Source organism: Equus caballus, chromosome 1 (genome assembly GCF_041296265.1).
Source record: "Equus caballus isolate H_3958 breed thoroughbred chromosome 1, TB-T2T, whole genome shotgun sequence".
NCBI classification, from domain to species: domain Eukaryota; kingdom Metazoa; phylum Chordata; class Mammalia; order Perissodactyla; family Equidae; genus Equus; species Equus caballus.
In genome coordinates, this window is record NC_091684.1 from 104,819,284 (window position 1) to 104,839,200 (window position 19,917).

At 57.8% G+C, this 19,917-nt stretch overlaps 1 protein-coding gene across 4 annotated transcripts; it reads left to right on the top strand.

Annotated features, from left to right (window-relative positions):
- Positions 1-753: 753 nt before the first annotated feature.
- On the top strand, positions 754-19,917 carry MAN2A2 (mannosidase alpha class 2A member 2). 4 transcript variants are annotated; one of them, XM_023649658.2, is made up of 23 exons: positions 754-1,067; positions 2,820-2,969; positions 3,538-3,795; positions 3,867-4,011; positions 4,125-4,296; positions 4,744-4,871; positions 5,066-5,239; positions 5,631-5,817; positions 7,944-8,121; positions 8,421-8,623; positions 8,829-9,011; positions 9,185-9,299; positions 9,542-9,609; positions 9,768-9,933; positions 10,439-10,675; positions 10,888-11,010; positions 11,329-11,443; positions 11,731-11,864; positions 12,071-12,212; positions 14,367-14,500; positions 16,399-16,593; positions 16,757-16,867; positions 17,351-19,917. In XM_023649658.2, exons 1-23 carry the CDS (start codon positions 768-770, stop codon positions 17,501-17,503), a joined length of 3,771 nt encoding a protein of 1,256 aa, XP_023505426.2. In that variant the 5' UTR covers positions 754-767; the 3' UTR covers positions 17,504-19,917. The 4 variants fall into 4 exon arrangements, with proteins under 4 accessions (XP_023505426.2, XP_023505418.1, XP_070086859.1 ...); XM_023649650.2 differs by having other exon boundaries at positions 914-1,067; positions 14,283-14,500; XM_070230758.1 differs by lacking the exon at positions 754-1,067 and adding an exon at positions 1,323-1,536.

Below are 19,917 nucleotides of genomic sequence, written 5' to 3' on the forward strand. Positions count from 1 at the left end.
CTATCACCATGCCGCCTGTCATCTGGTCCTTCCTGTTCAGTGCTGTCCTGTGACTAGGGAAAGCTGACACCAAGCTGGTCTTGTTTTTCCTATCTGTATGAGTCATAAGCTGTCTGAACCCATTGAGGGTTGTTGTCTCCTCCCTGGCCAAGTCTGGGGAAGAGTGGCAGGCCTGCTAGCGGTTGCACAGCGATCCTTGTGGCCCTGTTAACCAGCACGCTGTGCCTCTTGACAGAGGGGGACATTCTGGGGTGACAGGAATGAATGTTCTATGTTTTGATGTGAGTGGTGGTTGTAATTGCGTATACATTTACTAAAACTCATCAAACTGTACACGTACACGTGCCACATACTATAAGTTATAGCTCAATTAAAAAAGGAAAAAGAACTACCAGAGAATCAACAAGAGCTCTTGAAAATTAAGATTATGATTGCCAAAATGAAAACTCCCAACAGAAGGGTCGGAAGAGAGGCCGGCCAGTGGCCAGTGGTTAAGTTCGCTGGCTCCGCTCTGGCAGCCCAGAGTTCCGCCAATTTGGATCCTGGGTGCAGACATGGCACTGCTCATCAAGCCCTGCTGAGGTGGTGTCCCACATGCCACAACTAGAAGGATACACAACTAAAATATACAACTATGTACTGGGGGTTTTGGGGAGAAGGAGGAGAAAGAAGGAAGAAGGAAAAGGAAGGAAGGAAGGGAAACCTCGCGGCTGCGCATTGTCCTAAGGTAATAATTTAAAAAGAAGACGAATGTGGGATTCACGGAGATGTTCACTGCGGGACGGCTTATTATGCTGCAAAATTATAAACAATCCAGATGCCCAGTAAAAGGAGAACCACCAGGAAATTTAAGATATGTCACTCACTGGGTGGCAGGCACGGAAGGGGAAGTGGTTAACACACCGGACCGACAGGGGGCAGCACCCCTTCGCCTAGGGAGCGCGACTGCATCCAACGGAGGATACCCAGAGCAGAACCGGGCGGGGCCCGGGAAGCGCGCTCCTCCGTGCAGCTGGGGAAATGGAGCGGGGACGTCGCTACTGCTGCTGGATAACGCGCTTACTCTCGTAAGATTCAGGAGAGAGAAAGTTGCACGCCGCTCGCCGAGGCTCCACAGCTCGCGGAGGCCGGGGCCCGGGCTGCGGCTGCGCACTGCGGACGGGGGTGGGCGCCCGGGGCCGGGCGCGGGAGGCGCGGGAGGCCTGCCCGCGGGAGTGGAGCCGGGCGGGGCGGCGGGCCCAGCTCCTCGCGCCTGCTTGGCGGGACGCCCCGCGGGCGGGGCCGGGGCGGCGCGCCTGTCCCCGCCCCGCGCGCTGCTCGGCCCGGCGGCCGCGAGAGGCCGGCAACGGCGAGCGAAGCGCAGAGGAGCACGCGGGCGGCCAGGCCCCGCGGGAGCGCGGCTGCGGCGCGCCGCGCCGGGGGCGGGCGCCTGCCGTCGCCTGCGTCGCTGCCTCCGCGCAGGCCGCCGGCCCGGGCATGTGACGGGCGCAGCTCGGCCAGCGGGGCCCGGGGCGGCGCGGAAGCCTGCCGCAGACGGTAAGGCGCGGGGGAGCCCAGGGGCCCGGCCGCGTTCGGGCCTGGGCGGCAGGAGCGCGGGCGGCGCCGCGGGGTCGGAGGCGGCCCGAGCTCCCGCACCCGGCAGTTGTCGCCTGGTCGCCGGGGCCGGCAGCATCGGGGAGGGGGCTGGGCCGGCGGGCGGACAGGCTGCGGCAGACCCGGCGGCAGGTGCCTGCCCTCCCTGCGACCCCACTCTCTCCCCAGCTCCACCCGCTTTGGCCGGGACCCTGCCTCCAAGGGCTAAAAATATTGCCCGGAGGCTCCCGGGGCAGAATCAGATCGCGCTAAGTAGGGCACGACGCGCGCGGAGGCGACAGAGCTCATCGGCCCCAGGGCCCGGGAAGGCTGGGAGCGGCGGCTCCCTCCCACGCTCGGCCCAGCAGCGGGCGGCCTCACTCTGCCGCCGACGAGGCCAGTGGGGCCCGCGGGCGATGGCAGTGGGCGCTGGTCCTCTGAAGTTGCCCCAGAACGGAGTCGCTGTGCCTACCCAGAGGATCTTCACCATCAGTCGCTGCCGGCTTCCTAGGGGGTGCCCTAAATGCTCTACAAGCAGAGGCTGAAAGTTACCCACGGCAGGAGTCAGAATTAACAGGGAAAAGATGTAGGATTCGCTCAATGTTGGAAACATGAGCTGCCGCTGCTGCTTCTGTAATTCATTCTGCTTCTTAATGAGAGAGGAGCCGTGCCAGGCACTGTCTCTGCTGAGTACCAGTCTGATCCAAGAGGGCGGGAAGAGAGGCTTCCCTGTCAGTCTCTTTGATTTATACTTTTAAAATCAAAATAGATACCAGTTTGTTCCTCTGAAACTAGAAGCTTGTGGCAGTGGAGGCTGGACACCCACCTCCTTTGACTGGCTGTGTCTTTCTTGTAGGCAAGCTATGTGGGCAGAGGTTGTGTGGGGAACTCTGGAATCAGAGCTGAGAAATTTGTCATCCAGTCGTGTTTTTATAGCATCAGCCTGGGAGAGAGAGCATCGTCTCTGCCCTAGGGGCATAGCTGCTACTGGGAACAGGCAGGACCAGCCTCAGATGTGCTATTTATGTGACCTTTCTTTGTCTTGGCAACGGGAATAAGAGCCAGGTTGGGTCTGGATCCACAGCCGGTGTTGGGATGTCATGTTTAGGAGCTTGATGATCTTTGCAGTCAGGCAAATAGGTGTTCCCTGGGAGCAGGCCTCAGGAACTCATTGGCGCGTTTGGTGGAAAGACCACCGAAGGGATTTTGCCTGCTGGAGCTACATATGGTGGCGTTCCTCCTGCCAGGTGTGTGTGGCTGCCAGTATGAAGCTGAAAAAGCAGGTGACAGTGTGTGGGGCTGCTATCTTCTGTGTGGCTGTCTTCTCGCTCTATCTCATGCTGGACCGAGTGCAGCATGATCCTGCTCGACACCAGAACGGTGGCAACTTCCCCCGGGTGAGTCAGGCCTGGTTGCTAACCCCTTCATATACAAGTCGTCTGCGCTCAGGTTATCACCCCAGCTGGAGAGCCGTGTCAGCCCAGGGCAGGAACATTCCTTCCCAACAGGCAAATTTTCTAGAAACTCAGAGCTAAAAACAATGATGGCCAAAGCAAGAAGGAAGACAAAATGGCAATCTGTACTGCCGCTCTGTCCTCCTGAGTTCTTGGTGGGCATTGCTGATGGATTGCAGCCTTCTTTCCCCTGAGCATGATGCGATCCTTGTCAGCTCAGTGCTCCCGACAGGCAACAGGCAACGTGGGTTGTTGACAATAGGCCTGTGAGATGAAATCTTTCCCATCCATGAGCTGGAGAGTGAGGATGTTCCCAGCCCAGGTGGTCTGTGGTCCTCAGTAGTGGTTCGCACCTCTTCCCTTCTCTGACCAGAGCCAGCCCCCAGGCTTGTGGTTCTGCCTTTGGTTGGGGATGGAGAGATCACAGTCAGGCCTCAGGTGGGGGACCCCGTGCAGAGATTCTCCCTGTAGCCTAGGAGCTGCGGGTGATTGCTTTCTGGTTTTTTGGCAGAGCCAAATTTCTGTGCTGCAGAACCGCATTGAGCAGCTGGAGCAGCTGTTAGAGGAGAACCATGAGATCATCAGCCACATCAAGGACTCTGTGCTGGAGCTGACAGCCAACGCCGAGGGCCCGCCCGCCCTGCTGCCCTACTACACAGCCAATGGCTCCTGGGTGGTGCCGCCAGAACCCCGGCCCAGCTTCTTCTCTATCTCCCCTCAGGACTGCCAGTTTGCTTTGGGGGGCCGGGGCCAGAAGCCAGAGCTGCAGGTAAGAGTTAGAGCTGGCAGGGACCTACGGTGGCCGTGGATGGGGCTCTGAGCTGCTCTCCTGCCCGGCAGATGCTGACTATATCGGAGGAGTTGCCGTTTGACAATGTGGACGGTGGCGTGTGGAAGCAAGGCTTCGACATCTCCTACAGCCCACACGACTGGGATGCTGAAGACCTGCAGGTGTTTGTGGTGCCCCACTCTCACAACGACCCAGGTAGTGACCCCTGGGAGCTGGGGTGTGGAGTGGGCTTCCTGATGACTAAGGTAGGGGAGGGACAGTTGAAGAAGACGGTGCCATCCTCAGGGGGCCCTGTGTTGGCTCCCCAGGCTGGATCAAGACCTTTGACAAGTACTACACGGAGCAGACCCAGCACATCCTCAACAGCATGGTGTCCAAGCTGCAGGAGGACCCCCGGCGGCGCTTTCTCTGGGCAGAAGTCTCCTTCTTTGCCAAGTGGTGGGACAACATCAATGCCCAAAAGAGAGCGGCAGTGCGAAGGCCAGTGCCGGTTGGGGAGATGTGGGAGGGCTATGCTCTGGGCCCTGGGGTGGGTTTGAAGGTCTCACCTGAAGTTGGGGGCGCCAAGGTGCCAGGGGAGAGGCAACGGGAACTGTGGCAGAGCTGAGGGTGACGGTAGAGGGGCCGATAATGAGAAGGCAGGAAGTGGTTTGAGGGTCACTTGTGTTAGGAGAAATCAAAGTCATGTGAGCACAAGCGAAGAGAAAGCTTGGGGCCTGGCCCTGGCAGCACAGACCGAGGTCCAGAACTCAGCAGGGCCAGGTCAGCGCGGAGGTTGGTTGGAAGGAAAGGAGGGCACATGTCTGTTCTCTTGGTCCTGGGTTCGGGTGAGCTAGCTCGGTGAGGCCAGTGTGCACAGGTCTCGGCATCTTCTGTTGGCAGGCCCGGGTCCTCGCCCCAGGCTGAGTGTTGAGTCCTTATCTCCAGGCTGGTGGGAAATGGGCAGCTGGAGATTGCAACGGGAGGCTGGGTCATGCCGGATGAGGCCAACTCCCATTACTTTGCGCTGATCGATCAGCTCATCGAGGGCCACCAGTGGCTGGAGAGAAACCTTGGTGAGTCCGGGCTCAGGAATGGAAGTGTGAGGACAGCAGGGGGCCACGATGCACAGGGATGGCAGGGGCTGTTCTTTCTAGGCTGATTCCACCAGTGTGGACCTGGTGTGATGGCACGAAGGAAGCTGGGCGCCCATACCCAGAGGCTAGGCCCTGAGGTGTTCAGGGTCCCTGGCTTCCATGCCTCTGCCCAGGTGTGACCCCACGTTCGGGCTGGGCCGTGGACCCCTTTGGATACAGCCCCACCATGCCTTACCTGCTTCGCCGCGCCAACCTGACCAGCATGCTGATTCAGAGGGTGCATTATGCCATCAAGAAGCACTTTGCTGCCACCCACAGCCTGGAGTTCATGTGGAGGCAGACCTGGGGTAAGGCCAGGTAGGGTGGATGGGGTCCCAGCAGTGGTCCTTACTGGGGAAGGGCAGGGGTCTCAGTGTCCTTCAGAGCAGACCAGTAAGCACTGGTGCGGACTGCCAGAAGTGCTTTCTCCTTCAGGTTAGGTGGGGATCACGCTGACCTCTGGCCTCTGTGGGGCCTGCTGTCTGTCCTGAGGGTCTGAGCATACTGTCCCCTAGAGGAGCTGTGGGCTCCAGAGCTCCCTGTGTCCTGACCCTTGGCCTGCGCATCCTCAAGTCCAGTTCGAGCCTCCCCTTTTCTCAGGGCTGCCTTGCCTGCAGCAGCTCCCTTCCTCCTGGCATCCCTGTGCCCAGCTCCAGAGGCTGCCTGCTGGTGGCTGACTGCCCGGGGTGTCTCCCACAGACTCAGACTCCAGCACAGACATCTTCTGCCACATGATGCCCTTCTACAGCTATGACATTCCCCATACCTGTGGCCCGGATCCCAAGATCTGCTGCCAGTTTGATTTCAAACGTCTGCCTGGCGGGCGCATCAACTGCCCCTGGAAGGTGCCGCCCCGGGCCATCACGGAGGCAAACGTGGCCGAGAGGTATTGGCTCCAGCCCCGGCTGGGCGTGGGGGCTGTTTTCACTCCGCAGAGGAGTTGGGAGATCTGGCCTCTGATCTGGGCTCTGCTGCATGGGGGGCTTTGGGTTCCACATCTGTAAAACGGAGTGGGTTCGGTGGCGAGTTCAGGCCCATGGCGGCTGCAGTGGCAGCTGTACCAGGAGTCTCCCTGGAAAACTCGAGTGGTGCTAAGGAGCCACCCTTTCCAGAATGGTTTTATTTTCCCAAATAAGTATGTTTTCCAGTGCCCTAACAAACTGTCAAGAGCCGGTTGACTGACTCAGAGGTGACTAATTCTCAAGTTAGGGACAGTCCCTCACAACCCTTAGCTTACGATGCCTCCATTTAGCTCGGGCATCCCACCGGGGCTCCGAGTCCCCCAGGATCCTAGGTGTCCGTGCACCAGAATCCCATTCAGATGCACCTTCAGTCCCTCCCAATGGCCTCCAGCTCCAAGAAAACAGACCTGTTCCCTCTGAGAATCGTTAGGGACCCTGAGGGTGTCCCCGTTGCTGAAATCAGCCCCCTGGGAAGGTGCAGCTTAAGAGCTATCTAAAACCGCGATTTAGCCAGAACCGGACTGGCCTTAAGAATACAACAAGTTGAACTGGTTTTCATGTTTCAATACTCCAATTTCCATCATGTCCAAGAGGTGAAACGTGACCGAAAGGGAAAGAAAGTGGTCTTTTGTTTCCAGAATCCAGAAATCTAAATGCTGGTTCCAGGCAAGAATCGAGGGCAATTACAGCTTGATTTTTCTCAGAGCAGCAGCTGTGGTCCACAGATGCCAGCCCCGGTCTGCAGAGAGCAAGTCTGCGATAACTTCATTTTCTCCTTTGAAAGGCTGACTAGCCTGATAAATTAGGGGAAAATGCTATTCTAAGGAGTCCTCTCTTGAGAACAAAGCAGAGAAATATAGGCTGGACCAGTACAGTTAAGTAGATTAGTGGCTGGTTGAACTGTGACACCCATAACATGCCAATTACTAGATTGGTCTAAAAAGAGAAAGGGGCTTTAATGATATGCTACAAGGCTCTGTTTTTCTATTGATTTTACCAGTAGCTTGGATGAAAAAGACAATGTCAAATATTTGTATATAATTCCTACTGTATGCCAGGCACCATTCTAAGTGTTTAGACAAATATTAATTCATTCAGTTCACTTAAATTCTCATGATGTTATGCTGGTAGGTACTGATGTTATCCTAATTTTATAGAAGCTGAGGCCCAGAGAGGTTAAGTAACTTGCCCAAGGTCGCTCAGCTAGTGCATGTGGAGCTGGCGTTGGCGTAGTCTGGCTCCCAAGTCCAGCTCTTCACTCCGGTGCTGTGCTGCATTGCTACCTGTCAGGCAAAATGAAGCTGGAGTGTCAGAATCAGCATCCCAAAATGTCTCAACAGGTTGCGATGTGGGTTGAATCTGACCAGATAGGATTTATTAGATGTACATGTAAGCTTCCACCCTTAGCTTTAGAAGACAGAATAGGAGAGTTCAGGATGAGGAGAGAAGACCTTGCTGAGCCACATGCATGGAGAACATGGACATTAGGTCGGTGGGGTGACGGTGACCTGTGGATGCCCCGGGCCAGACTGGGCGGCATGTGGTTCTCTCTTCCCTTTCTGGGTCAGCCTACCCTGGACCCCATATTTAGTGCTGGGCCCCTTCCTCTGAGGGACACTGGCAGATGCTCAGAGAGCTGCTGGTGAGCAGATCCGAGACTGTTAAATGTGGGGACCAAAGAGAAGGAGGAACCGGGACTGTAGATCCTGAAGGGAAGCGCAGAGCAGTGTGAGCACATCTTCGATATGTCTGAAGGATAATCCTGGGGAAGGAGGAGTGATTTGTTCTGCGTGGTGTCCAAGGGCAGACCTGGAGTCAGGGAACTGAAGCCGTAAATCGCAGCCCAGCACAGGAAGAACTCTCCAGTTGCCAGAACCATCCAGAGAACACTGGGCTCCTGGCACCAGGGGTCCCACCCCAGGAGGTGTCCACCTGCAGCTGAATGACTCCTTGATGGGCGTGTTCCAGAGGGGCCTCCCTCGGGCCGGCTCTGCTTAGCATCCTGCCACACCGAGGCTTCAGCCGGGCCCATGCGCTTTCCCGCCCGCAGGGCAGCCCTGCTCCTGGACCAGTACCGCAAGAAGTCCCGGCTGTTCCGAAGCAACGTCCTCCTGGTGCCGCTGGGCGACGACTTCCGGTACGACAAGCCCCAGGAATGGGATGCCCAGTTCTTCAACTACCAGCGGCTCTTTGACTTCCTCAACAGCAAGCCTGACCTCCACGTGCAGGTGTGAGCGAGCGCTGAGCTGGGGAGGGGCCCTGCGTGCGTGCCACTGCCCAGCCCGCCCCGTGAGGTCCCCTGCTCCCCGCTACCCGCTCCAGAGCAGGGGTGTGGGCACGGTTTCCCTTTTGTGTCAGATTCTTTCCCGGCTCCCCAGCTTCTGTGTGAGGTCCAGAGGGGCAGGGTGCACAGGGACTGCCCTCTGTGTGGGCAGAATCCCTGCCCCTAGCCCCAGCTGCAGCTCTGGGGGCCACGATGCCCAAAGACTCTGGAACTGATGGAAGCGGGGTTTTGGGCTCCCCACAGGCCCAGTTTGGCACCGTCTCTGACTATTTTGACGCTCTGTACAAGAGGACGGGGGTGGAGCCAGGGGCCCGGCCTCCGGGGTTTCCTGTGCTGAGCGGGGACTTCTTCTCCTACGCGGACCGGGAGGACCACTACTGGACGGGCTATTACACTTCCCGGCCTTTCTACAAGAGCCTGGACCGCGTCCTCGAAGCACATCTGCGGTGAGGCCCGCCTCCTTCCAGGCCAAAGGGAGTAGAGGAAGCCTCTCGGTTTAAGGAGGGGCTGGATTGGCTCAGACAGGACTCGAGGGCACAGGGACCAAGGCAGGTGGAGCAGTGGTGGAAAGGAGGCTGGTGGGCCTTGCAGAGCGAGCGCGGTACCCTGGGGAGCTGTGCGGGCAGGCGGCTGACTTCTCTCTCTGGGCAGGGGGGCAGAGATTCTGTATAGCCTGGCTGTGGCTCACGCTCGCCGCTCTGGACTGGCCAGCCAGTACCCGCTCTCGAACTTCGCCCTTCTGACGGAGGCTCGGCGCACGCTGGGGCTCTTCCAGCACCACGACGCCATCACCGGCACTGCCAAGGAGGCGGTTGTGGTGGACTATGGGGTCAGGTGGGAGCCCTTCTTTCTCCCCCATCCATTCCACACCCCTGCCCACTGTCCCAAAGAAAGGATGTGCTGGGCGGTCAGTGGGCAGGCCTGCCGAGGGCTCGTCCTGCCGCGAGGTGGACAGCCCATCTGCAGTCATCTTCCCCATGGTCCCTCTCCTGTTCCCCACCCCCCAGGCTTCTGCGCTCCCTTGTCAGCCTGAAGCAGGTCATCATTAATGCAGCTCACTATCTGGTGCTGGGGGACAAGGAGACCTACCACTTTGACCCTGAGGCGCCCTTCCTCCAAATGGTGAGCCCCGTTCCTGGGTCTGCACAGGGGCGCCCCCTGGTGCATGCAGGTCCCATCCCAAGAGCTGTGGTATGAGGGTGTTGCTCCTCTTTTCCTTCCCCGTCCTGGGGTGAAAGATATGTGCCCAGTGCATCTGGTGGTCCACATCCAGGACGGGCGGGGCAGGGGGGAAGAGGTAAGTCTCCATTGGAGCTAGGCTGAGCCTGGCGATGGTTCTTTCCTTCCTGCCCGCTTACTTCCAGGATGACACCCGCTTGAATCATGACGCCCTGCCAGAGCGCACGGTGATCCAGCTGGATTCCTCACCCAGGTGAGCCGGACCAGGCCGGATGCAGAGGCAGAGCTGCTCCTTGGCTCTCAGCCTCCTCCCACCCCACCCTGCTGACCCGCCGCAGAACCTGGCTGCCGTTCCAGCTTCCACCAACCGGGAGCAGTGGCCTCTTGGGTGAGCCCACCTTCTGCCCACAGGTATGTTGTGCTGTTCAACCCGCTGGAACAGGAGCGGCTCAGCGTGGTGTCCCTGCTGGTCAGCTCGCCCCGGGTGCGTGTCCTTTCGGAGGAGGGTCAGCCCCTGGCTGTGCAGATCAGCGCCCACTGGAGCTCTGCCACTGACATGGTCCCCGACGTCTACCAGGTAAGCTGGGGGCTCGGCAGGTGGGCCCCAGCCCTGCGTGCTAATCTTTGGCCTCTGCCCATCCACACCCACTTCCCACCCTCCTGCTCGTGGCCCTGCTTCCTCCCCAGGTTGGGGACAGGAGTCTTGGGGAGAGGGGTTGCCCAGAGGACAGTCACTCCTGGGATTTGAGTCTCTCCTTGAAACGAAGGCGAAGTGTGGTATGGCAGTGATAATGGTAAAAATGGCAGTTATGTTTCCCCGTTGTTCACTCAACAAGTATTTACTGAAAGCTTAACGTGTGGTCACCACTTCATCGTTCTTCAAGTATCATTTGAGGCTCATGAAAGTCTGATGAGGGCCAAGTAGTATCACGCCTGCTTTCAGAGCAGGGCACAGAGGCCCCAGTGGGGCAGGCACTTGCTGACTCTTGGTAAGCGAATGCCCCAGGCCTGGGATCCCGGACCTGTGTCCGGGCCTGCTCCAGGCCGTGGCCCACGCTTCCCCACCCCTGCTGTGCCTGCAGGTGTCTGTGCCCGTGCGCCTGCTGGCCCTGGGCCTCGGCGTGTTGCAGCTGCAGCTGGGCCTGGACGGGCACCGCACCCTGCCCTCCTCTGTGCGCGTCTACCTGCATGGCCGGCCGCTGTCCGTCAGCAGGCATGAGGCATTCCCTCTCCGCGTCATTGACTCTGGCACCAGTGACTTCGCGCTCAGCAACCGCTACATGCAGGTCTGGTTTTCAGGCCTCACTGGGCTCCTCAAGGTAAAGAGCCAGGGACTGGGGGCCGGAGTGGGGCGTGGGTTGGTGGGGCTGTGCCGAGCTGCTTCCTGGCCTGTGAGCGTGCTGCCCCCTGGCTGACGGTGGACCCGGGAGTGGGCCGTCTGGGCTCCTCGGGGAAGTTTGTCCGTGCCTTCCTGGGGACAGGCCTGACATGCTGGTGTGGGGCCAGTGGTCAGGGCTGTGTTTTTTGGCAGAGCATCCGAAGGCTGGACGAGGAGCGGGAGCGCCGGGTGGACATGGAGTTCCTCGTCTACGGCACGCGCACGTCCAAAGACAAGAGTGGAGCCTACCTCTTCCTGCCTGACGGCGAGGCCCAGGTACCGAAAGGCACCTCGTCAGCCCCAGCAGCCCCTGGGTCCCCACTCGCAGGGAGGCTACGAGGAGACATTCCGGAGGCAATGAGGGGCACAGGCCTTCCTCCAGGGTGACCCCTGCTGCCAGGGCTCCTGGCCCATGCTGCCCCTGGGAGGAGAGGAGGGCTGAGAAACTGCGCCTGGGGGCTTGGGCCCGGCTTCCCGGGGGGTGTCAGGCCGGAGCCTGCTGGGACGGGCCCTTCTCCTGCCCGAGCCCGGGCTGCTGCCCCCTCGCTTTGCTCTCTGTGCTGAGGGTTGAGCTGCCACCTGCTCTTTCCCCAGCCCTACGTCCCCAAGGATCATCCCGTGCTGCGTGTCACCGAAGGCCCTTTCTTCTCGGAGGTGGTCGCCTACTACGAGCACGTCCACCAGGTGGTCCGGCTCTATAATCTGCCAGGTGCGCCCTGCAGATGAGGACAGCCAGGGAGGACATGTGGGCTCACAGGCTGCGACATGCTCTTCCTTCTGCCCATTCTCTGTTTGTACATCTGTTCCCAACAAATGTATCATTCGAGACATTAATTCTCTTGGAGTAAAGATGGTCGAGAAATGCCTGGGAATGGCCTGGGGGGTTGGGTACAGCCGCTGCCGGCTCAGCTCGGCTCAGCCTTCTCCCAGCCCAGTTTCTCAGATGGTGGCTCATCCTCACACCTCTTGACCCTCTCTCTTTGTCCCTATGCCCAGGGGTGGAGGGGCTGTCTCTGGACATGTCATCTCTGGTGGACATCCGGGACTATGTCAACAAGGAGCTGGCCCTGCGCATCCGCACAGACATTGACAGCCAGGGCACCTTCTTCACGGACCTCAATGGCTTTCAGGTGACTCCTGGGGCCTGTGGCCCTGGAGACCCCGTGGAGCGGGCTTGCACTGTGCTTTTTGCCACCATCATAGGCACCAGGGTGGTCTGTCCTGATGCAGAAGGGGGAAGCAGAGGCGAGAGTGATCAGGGACTCCTTCAGACTGGGGACCCCTTGGGCCCAGATGGTGTCCGGATGCCCTTCATCTGCTGGCCTTGCCCCCACAGGTGCAGCCCCGGCGGTATCTGAAGAAGCTGCCCCTGCAGGCCAACTTCTACCCCATGCCCGTCATGGCCTACATCCAGGACGCACAGAACCGCCTCACGCTGCACACCGCCCAGGCACTGGGCGTCTCCAGCCTCCACGATGGTGAGTGGAGGACAGGAGCTGTGTGAGGGTAAAGGAAGGGAAAGAGAAGCCCATCCCTGCCCCGAGGCCTCTCTGCTCTGCAGGCCTCCCCTCCTTCTGGTCTGCATCATCTCCATGCTGAGAGAAGGGGCGAGGCATTAGCCGTTCCCGTCTATCCCGGTCGGGCGCTGGGGGAAGGCGCTGCTTGCCCTCCCCGCTCCCCGGTCCTCGTGGAGGTGACTGCGGGGCTGGGTGCCCTGTTGGACCCCTTCAAGAAGCGTTGGGGGATGGAATGGTGATTCTCAGCTGAGGAGTGCAACCCTCCTTCTCCTGGCCAGGAATGGAGTAGAGACAGTTGGAAAAGTACATTTGATGTTATAATGAAGTACTTAGCAAAGGAGAAAGATACATACTGTTTTCCTATTAATGGTCATTAAAAGAGAGAATGACATTCTTAAGAATCAAAACAAAGGCATGAGGGGGCCGGCCCTGTGGTGTAGTGATTAAGTTCGCACACTCTGCTTCAGCAGCCCAGGGTTCGTGGGGTGGGTCCTGAGCATGGCCATGGCACCACTCATCAAGCCAGGCTTGATGCAGCATCCCACATGTCAAGCGGAGGAAGATTGACACAGATTTTTTCTCTTTTTTTTAAAGATTGGTACCTGAGCTAACATCTGTTGCCAATCCTCTTTCTTTTTCTTCTTTTCCTGAAAGCACCCCACCACCATACATAACTGTATATTCTAGTTGTAGGTCCTGCTTTACTGTGTGGGACACCACCTCAGCATCGCTTGATGAGTGGTGCTATGTCTGCGCCCAGGATCTGAACCAGTGAAACCCTGGGCTGCTGAAGCAGAGCATGCAAACTTAACCACTTGACCATGGGGCCAGCCTTGACACAGATGTTAGCTCAGTGACAGATTCTGCAAGCAAAGAGAAGGATTGGCAACGGATGTTAGCTCAGGGCCAATCTTCCTCACCACCCCCCCCCCCCCAAAAAAAACAAGTGCATGAGGAACACTGGCCTGGGACTGGTCACTCGGGCAAAAGCCAAGGTGGCTCCCATATCCTCAGGGTAAAGGGGACAGTTTGCACTTGTGGCCTCTGAGGCCTTCAGCTCTTCCCTCTTTGGGACGGAGCCTTTTGCACAGGGCTGGGCCCAGAGTGCCCAGTTCAGGCCCACATTCTATGGGGGGCCAGTGGCGAGTGCAGGGGGTACCTGACTCCCGACTGGAAGGGGTGGCTCTGCCGCCCCTTCGCCCGGGATCCCCCTGGCTGTGAAACTTGCCCACAGGTTTGTCTACATCATCAACTCCTGACTGAGCCCAGTGACCCCACGTGATTCTCTCTTCTTTTCTGGGGATCAGTGTGCTAAGAAGTGATTGTTTCATATGCAAGGGCTCTGTTAGGATTTTCAGCTTTCTGTGACTTCTCAGGGTCAAAAGACTGAGGCACTGGGGAAGTCAGGATCAGGGCTGGGGCTGTGGACGGGCAGCTGGGGCTGTCTGGGTGGCCCTCATCAGGAGATGCTGGCAAACGTGCTGGGAAGAGCTGCATCCCAGCAGATGCCAGCTCTGCAGCGAGCCCTGCCCCAGCTGCTGTAACAAGGAAGCCATGGCGGTCAGCTGCCGTCACTTCCCCCAGGGCACCCCCAAGTGACGCCTCACGGAGCCACTGGCCATGCCCACCACAGCCTCCTTGTGACAAACGAGGCACGGAGCTGGCGTCTGTCCCCATCATCCCATCTGTGGAATGAGGGCAGGAGCACGTGTGTCCTAGTCACTACCGAGCCCACAGCAGCTCTGACCCCACTGCTGGGAGCCAGGTGCTGTCCCCCGTGGCCAGGCTGGGTGCCGTCCCCTGGGACCTGGGCACCGTTCCCTAGGAGCCGGGCACTGTCCCCTGCAGCCAGGCTGGGTGCTGTCCTGCCTGGGTGCCCACCAGCCCCTCTCCTGCGTGTGGTTCCTGCCAGGGTCTGCCTGCCCCGTCTGATCTCTGCGTCCTCCTCTGTGGGGTCAGCCCGCACTCAGCCCCTCCAGCTCTGGCTTGCACAGCTGCTCTCCCGCCCCAACTCACGGGCTTCTCCCTCAGGGCCTGTGGTGGCTTCTTCCTCAAACGATGCTGTCTGCTTGGGGCTGGAGTGGCAGGCCGGGGGCTCACAGTTACCTTCCCCAGGCCAGCTGGAGGTGATCTTGGACCGGCGGCTAATGCAGGATGACAACCGGGGCCTCGGCCAAGGGCTCAAGGACAATAAGAGAACCCGCAACCATTTCCGCCTCCTGTTGGAACGGCGAACCCTGGGCAGTGAGGTAGGATCCACGCCTCCCTCCCAGGGAGCCAGGCAGGCAGTCCCTGTGGGGGTCCCCAGGTTCCCAGCCTCAGGCTTGAGGAGCACACTGAAGGTGGGCACAGGATGGCTAGAGTCAGGCTGGACTCCTGGGTTGGGGCATGAGTCTGACACTATGCTGCTCCATCTCACGCAGCCTGTCGCCTGTGCCCCTTGGGCTCATCTCCCATCTTCTTTGCCGCCCCCTTCCCCTCAGCCCCTGTGTTCCCTCACCCTCTCTCCTCAAGCCCCTCTCAGCTCCTGGCTTTCTTTGACCCCACCAGCCTGGCAGCCATGTTTAGGGCCTTGATCTTTCACAGCAGCAGGAGCAATAGTGAGAGGTGAGGGGGGTGAGGTCCAGCAGCTAGGGGGCAATCTGCTATTAGTGAGTTGTAACCGCAGCTGGCGCCTGCGGAGGCCAGAGCCTGCCACTCGATCCTGTGTCTGTAGCTCCTTCACTCACAAATAGACCCCAAGCCCCCGCTGTGCTGTAAGGACCCAGAGGGACACAGACGCTTAAGATACTGGCTCTGTTCTCTAGGAAGTTACCTGTGAGTGGGGGTGGGGACATGCTACGTGTGTAAAAATACAAGGTAGAAAATGTTCTGTCCACTGGCCCTGAGGAGTGAGAGGACACTGGGCCAAGGGGATCAAGGACAGCGTCCTGGAGAAGGTGCCGGCCAAGCGTGGCTTTGATGAGTGGGGTCTGATCCACACACGTGACCCAAGGCACAGGGTGCAAGGCAGGAAAGACAGCGTGAGTGGGGACGGCAGTGACTTCGCTCGGCTACACTAGAGCTGCCTGTCCATGTGGCAGCCACTCGCCACACGTGGCTGTTTAAATTAATTAAAACTAAATATGAGAACAAATTCAATTCTTCATTCATACCAGCCACATTTCCAGTGTCGGTGACCACAAGTAGCTAGTAGCTACTGTATGAGTGCAGATATAGCGTATTTCCATGATTGCAGAGAGTTCTCTTGGCCATTGCTGGGCTAGCATGGAGGGTGGGATGGGGCAGACTGTCGTGGCCCTGAATGCCTGGCTGCGGAGTCTGGACTCCATCCTGGAGGCCAGTGACGGACCTGAGCAGGGAGGGACAGTGTTGGGACTCTGCCCTAAGCATGTCGTGCTGACTGCAGGGAGTGGGCTGGACCGTCAGGAAGGGGCACTGCGGGCAGGGGCGACAGTCTAAAGGCTTTTCAAGCCGGAAGTGTTGGTGGCTTGCTCCAAGCCCTGGGAGGGAGAAGGTGCAGAGGTGAGGGCACTGCCGAGGTGGGACTGGAGATCACAGCAGAGGGAAGTGAGAGATTTGGGGCAATTGGAATTCCAGAAGGGTGGCGCTAAGGACAGAAATCCTGAATATGGACAAGTAGCTGCCTTGGAGGACGGTTCAGCTAGGCCTGTGAGCCCAACGTCCAGGACAGTCATCCAAGGAGTGGTCCTCAGTCGGCACAGCTGTAGGGACCACTGGGCCCGAGAATCAGAGCTGGCCCTGTGGATGAGGGATCACACTTGAAACCACAGGATTCCTCCAAGTACTTTTTCCGTCAGAGCACATTCTCCACGTGAAGCACACGTCTGTCGTCCTCTCATCCCCGCACTGAGATCGCCCTCTGTGACGGGAGAGGTTGCTGATGGGAGTGTGTTGCTCAGGATAGTGTTAGGGAAGCAAAAACCCACCAGAAGTAGAGGAGGGAGGGCCTGGTGAAATCGCTCTTTCCAGGTTGTGTGAGATGGGAAGGGTCCTGGAGCCAGCCCCCCCCCGAGTCCAGACTCCTCAGTGAAGCACTTTCCAAAGGAACTGACACAGCCGTGCTTCCCTGCTCGCCCCTCACCCCGGCTCCGCTCCCTCACCCACATCTCCGCCCATCTTGCAGGTCCCAGATAGCCACTCCACCAGCTACCCATCCCTCCTCAGCCACCTGACCTCCATGTACCTGAACACCCCAGCGCTGGCCCTGCCTGTGGCCAAGAGGCAGCTCCCGGCCCCTGGCCTGCGCTCCTTCCATCCTCTGGCTTCCTCGCTGCCCTGTGACTTCCACCTGGTCAACCTGCGTACGCTCCAGGCTGAGGTGAGTGTCCCGCTCTGCTCTGCATCTCCAGGACCAAATTCTCGCCTTTCCTCACCCAGTCGCCTCCCTGTCCCAGTCCTGCCTTCTGGGCAGAGGTGCTGCTGCCCTGCGGGCTCTGAGGGGCACCCCCACCACCCCGCCCTTTGTTCTGTCTGTCGTCCAGGAGGATGCTTTGCCCTCGGCAGAGACTGCCCTCATCTTACACCGCAAGGGGTTTGACTGTGGTCTTGAGGCCAAGAACCTGGGCTTCAACTGTACCACAAGCCAAGGCAAGGTGAGCAGCCCAGTCGGTGCAGGGAGCCCCTGCTGAGAGCAGGGTAGGGAAGGGGTGCCCCCGGATGGCCGGTGGGAGGGCCTGGTGAGACTGCAGTGAGGCGGGACATCGAGGGGGTCACTCTGGGGCTGTTTAGAGAGAAAGGGGGAGGCTGTTGACGTGTTTTCAGAGCTACTGGGCGTACAACTGGAGAACCTCTGTTCCATGAGTAGGGACCTCCATCAAACAAAGTAGAAAATGCCAGAAATGAAAACCCAAAGCCCCTACGCTGTGGTTTTGTAAGCTCTAGTTGTCGTTGAAGCCAGCACTGATAAATGCCTCCACACACCGGGTCCTCTGTGGGCGCCAGCGACTCAGGAGTGAACGAGGACGTGGTCCCTGTCCTCAGAGAGCTCCCAGCTCAGGGCAGCGGTTCACACCCCAGGTTACGTGGAGGAGCTACGTCCCCCGCGGCACAGCCCTGCCCTTCTCTCCTCTCCACAGGTGGCCCTGGGGAGCCTTTTCCATGGCCTGGACGTGGGTTTCCTGCAGCCAACCTCCTTGACATTACTGTACCCTCTGGCCTCGCCCTCCAACAGCACTGACATCTATCTGGAGCCCATGGAGATCGCCACCTTTCGCCTGCGCTTGGGCTAGGGCTTCTCGTGGCCTGCAGAGAGAGTTCATCCACAGAGACTGCTTCTTGACACAGGTCGGGTTGGATGAGCCATACTGGGTATCCCGTCCCCATCTACCTCTCAGAACTGTGACAGCCTGGGCCCTGCTCTCATCTTCTGTTTATTGTTGCTTCTGTGCTCGGGGGCAACCCACCAGCCCGGCGCTGGGTAGACAGGGCAGATGCTGGTGAGATGCAGGAGAGGAGGCCCTTGGTCAGAGTGGGCAGGGCCGGCCTCTGCCGTGGGTTGTGAGCGGCCGCCCAGTTGGGCACAGGCTCAGGCACCCATCCTTTTCCCAAAGTGGCATGGAGGAGAAGCAAGGGCAGAAGAGGCAGGAGGGGCTGACTGCATGAGAGCCCAGCATCGGGGGCACTGTGGGCGAGAGCTGGCTCCAGGGGTCCTCTGGTTATGTAGGGACTGCGTCTCTCGCTGTGATGAGCAGGAGCAGAGTGACGGCGGGGAGGCGGGAACGGGACCCAGAGTTAGCAGTGGGGTGGAGGAGAAGGAGTTGCTGCTTTCTGTGATGGCTCCACTCTAAGTGCTCCCTGGCCTGCACGCCCTGACTGGGGGCTCAGGAAGTGTGGCAGGAAGGACTCCTCAGAGACTCTGTCATGGCCAGAGGTCATATGACGCTTCAGGTACCAAAACCCCCATCTCAAACTGGGCACTTGGTCTGTGTGTTGATTTGTGGGATGATGGCAGGAGCCTGGGGGGTCCTCCACCCTACCGACTCCCCTTTGGTTCCTGCACTCTGCACCACTGCCCCTGGAAGCTGCTTCCTATCGTGGGGCGTTGGGTCTGGCACAGGCAACCCGAGAGCTCTCGCCACCGCCCTGCAGTCCAGCCCTGAAGCTTCACCTTCGGGACGTCCTTCTACGGAAGCATTCGATTCCTCGCCCAGGACTAGGGGTGTGCAGAGTAAGTTAGGGGGCCGTGTGGCTGCTCCTCAGCCTTCATTTCAGCTTCACTTAATAGAGAAGAATCTGTGATAATCCTTTAGATGCTGAAACAATACTTGGTAAAATTTAAAATCTATCCCTTATTAAAACTCTTCCTAAATTAAGGTTAGAAGGAAACATCCTAATCTACATAAAGGTCTCTATTAAACCAGCAGTTAATGGCATTTTAAAGAGCCAGACACCACAGGCGTTCCCAATGAAGTCAGAAGCTAGCGAAGGACATACCCTTATAATTTAGTGATGTCCTGGCCCCACTGACCCCTGCAGTGTGACAGATGAGGGAGAGGAGGAAGAGTAGACGGAGGAATGGCCAACCTATAAAATCTAAGAGAATGAACTTATAAAACCTGTTAAGAACATTCTGTCAGTTGACCCAAATGATCCAATATCGTGTTGCTCTAAAGATTTTGACCCTCCCCAGATCAGCCCATAAACTCAGTGTAACTCCAGTGAGGTCGGATGCTTTTTGGAATCTGACAGGTTCTGAGGTTCATCTGGAAGGGGAAGTGCGTGAGAACACTAAGAGAATTCTGAGTGGCCATGGGCCGGGGGTGGTGCCGACTTGTCCTGCAGGGTTTCCCGAAGGACTCTCGGGCCATCCCACATTCAGTCATGTGACCTGGAGCAGAATCAGACAAAAGCCTGAGGGCCAGAGGGAGAGCCCAGGTATCCGGGAATTTAGTACAGGATAAAGGAGTATTTTAAGTAGGGGGGGAAGATGGGTTATTTTTAATAAATAGTACTTTAAGACCATTGGCTCTCTATTAAACTAAGAGATTTCTACCTCACCGTTTCCACAAAAATTAGTTCCTGAGGGAAAAACACAAAGTTAAACTACAAAATTACTGAAGAAATATAGGATATTTTTATACCTCTGGGGTGGGAAGTTCTGTTCTAAAACATAACGTGAAACCTAAAAGATACATAGTAAGGGAAAAGATAAACAGATTTCACCACAAAAAAATACTGAGAGTTTCTGCGTGATGGAAAACATCAAGGTTAAAACACAAATGATAGACTTGGGAGAAATTATCTGCAGCACTTAAAAAATTGGTGAGTATAATGACTAGGAGAAAAGCTTGCTTTGGGTCCTTAGAGAAAGTCACTGGGGCCTTCTAAGCAGCTACCTAAAGACTCAAGAGTGACACGGCTGAGTTCTTGCAGATCATTCAGGGTCGTCGCTGCCGGCATCAGGCCAGGGCACATGGAATCCCGTCTGTATCATAGTGGAAGAAACAAGCTGATCAGTGTGAAGTGCTTAGTGCCTGGTACATATGAGAGCTCAATAAATATGAGCCAGAATCATTTTAGTAAAGGATGCTAAGCAATTACATGATAGCAGGTGTTATTTGCTAGTATAATTTGTAATCAAATGGTAAGGAGGAATCTGTGAGCCTCCTAGGAAATTAGCAGAATAAAGGCTCTTATCTCTGGA

Bases quoted from the DNA above. Each gene is read 5' to 3' on its own strand.
- MAN2A2 (XM_023649658.2), top strand. From the start codon at position 768: ATGTTCACTGCGGGACGGCTTATTATGCTGCAAAATTATAAACAATCC. The intron at 4,012-4,124 runs GTAGTGACCCCT...TTGGCTCCCCAG, and splicing joins CCACTCTCACAACGACCCAG to GCTGGATCAAGACCTTTGAC. The intron at 8,624-8,828 runs GTGAGGCCCGCC...CTCTCTGGGCAG, and splicing joins GTCCTCGAAGCACATCTGCG to GGGGGCAGAGATTCTGTATA.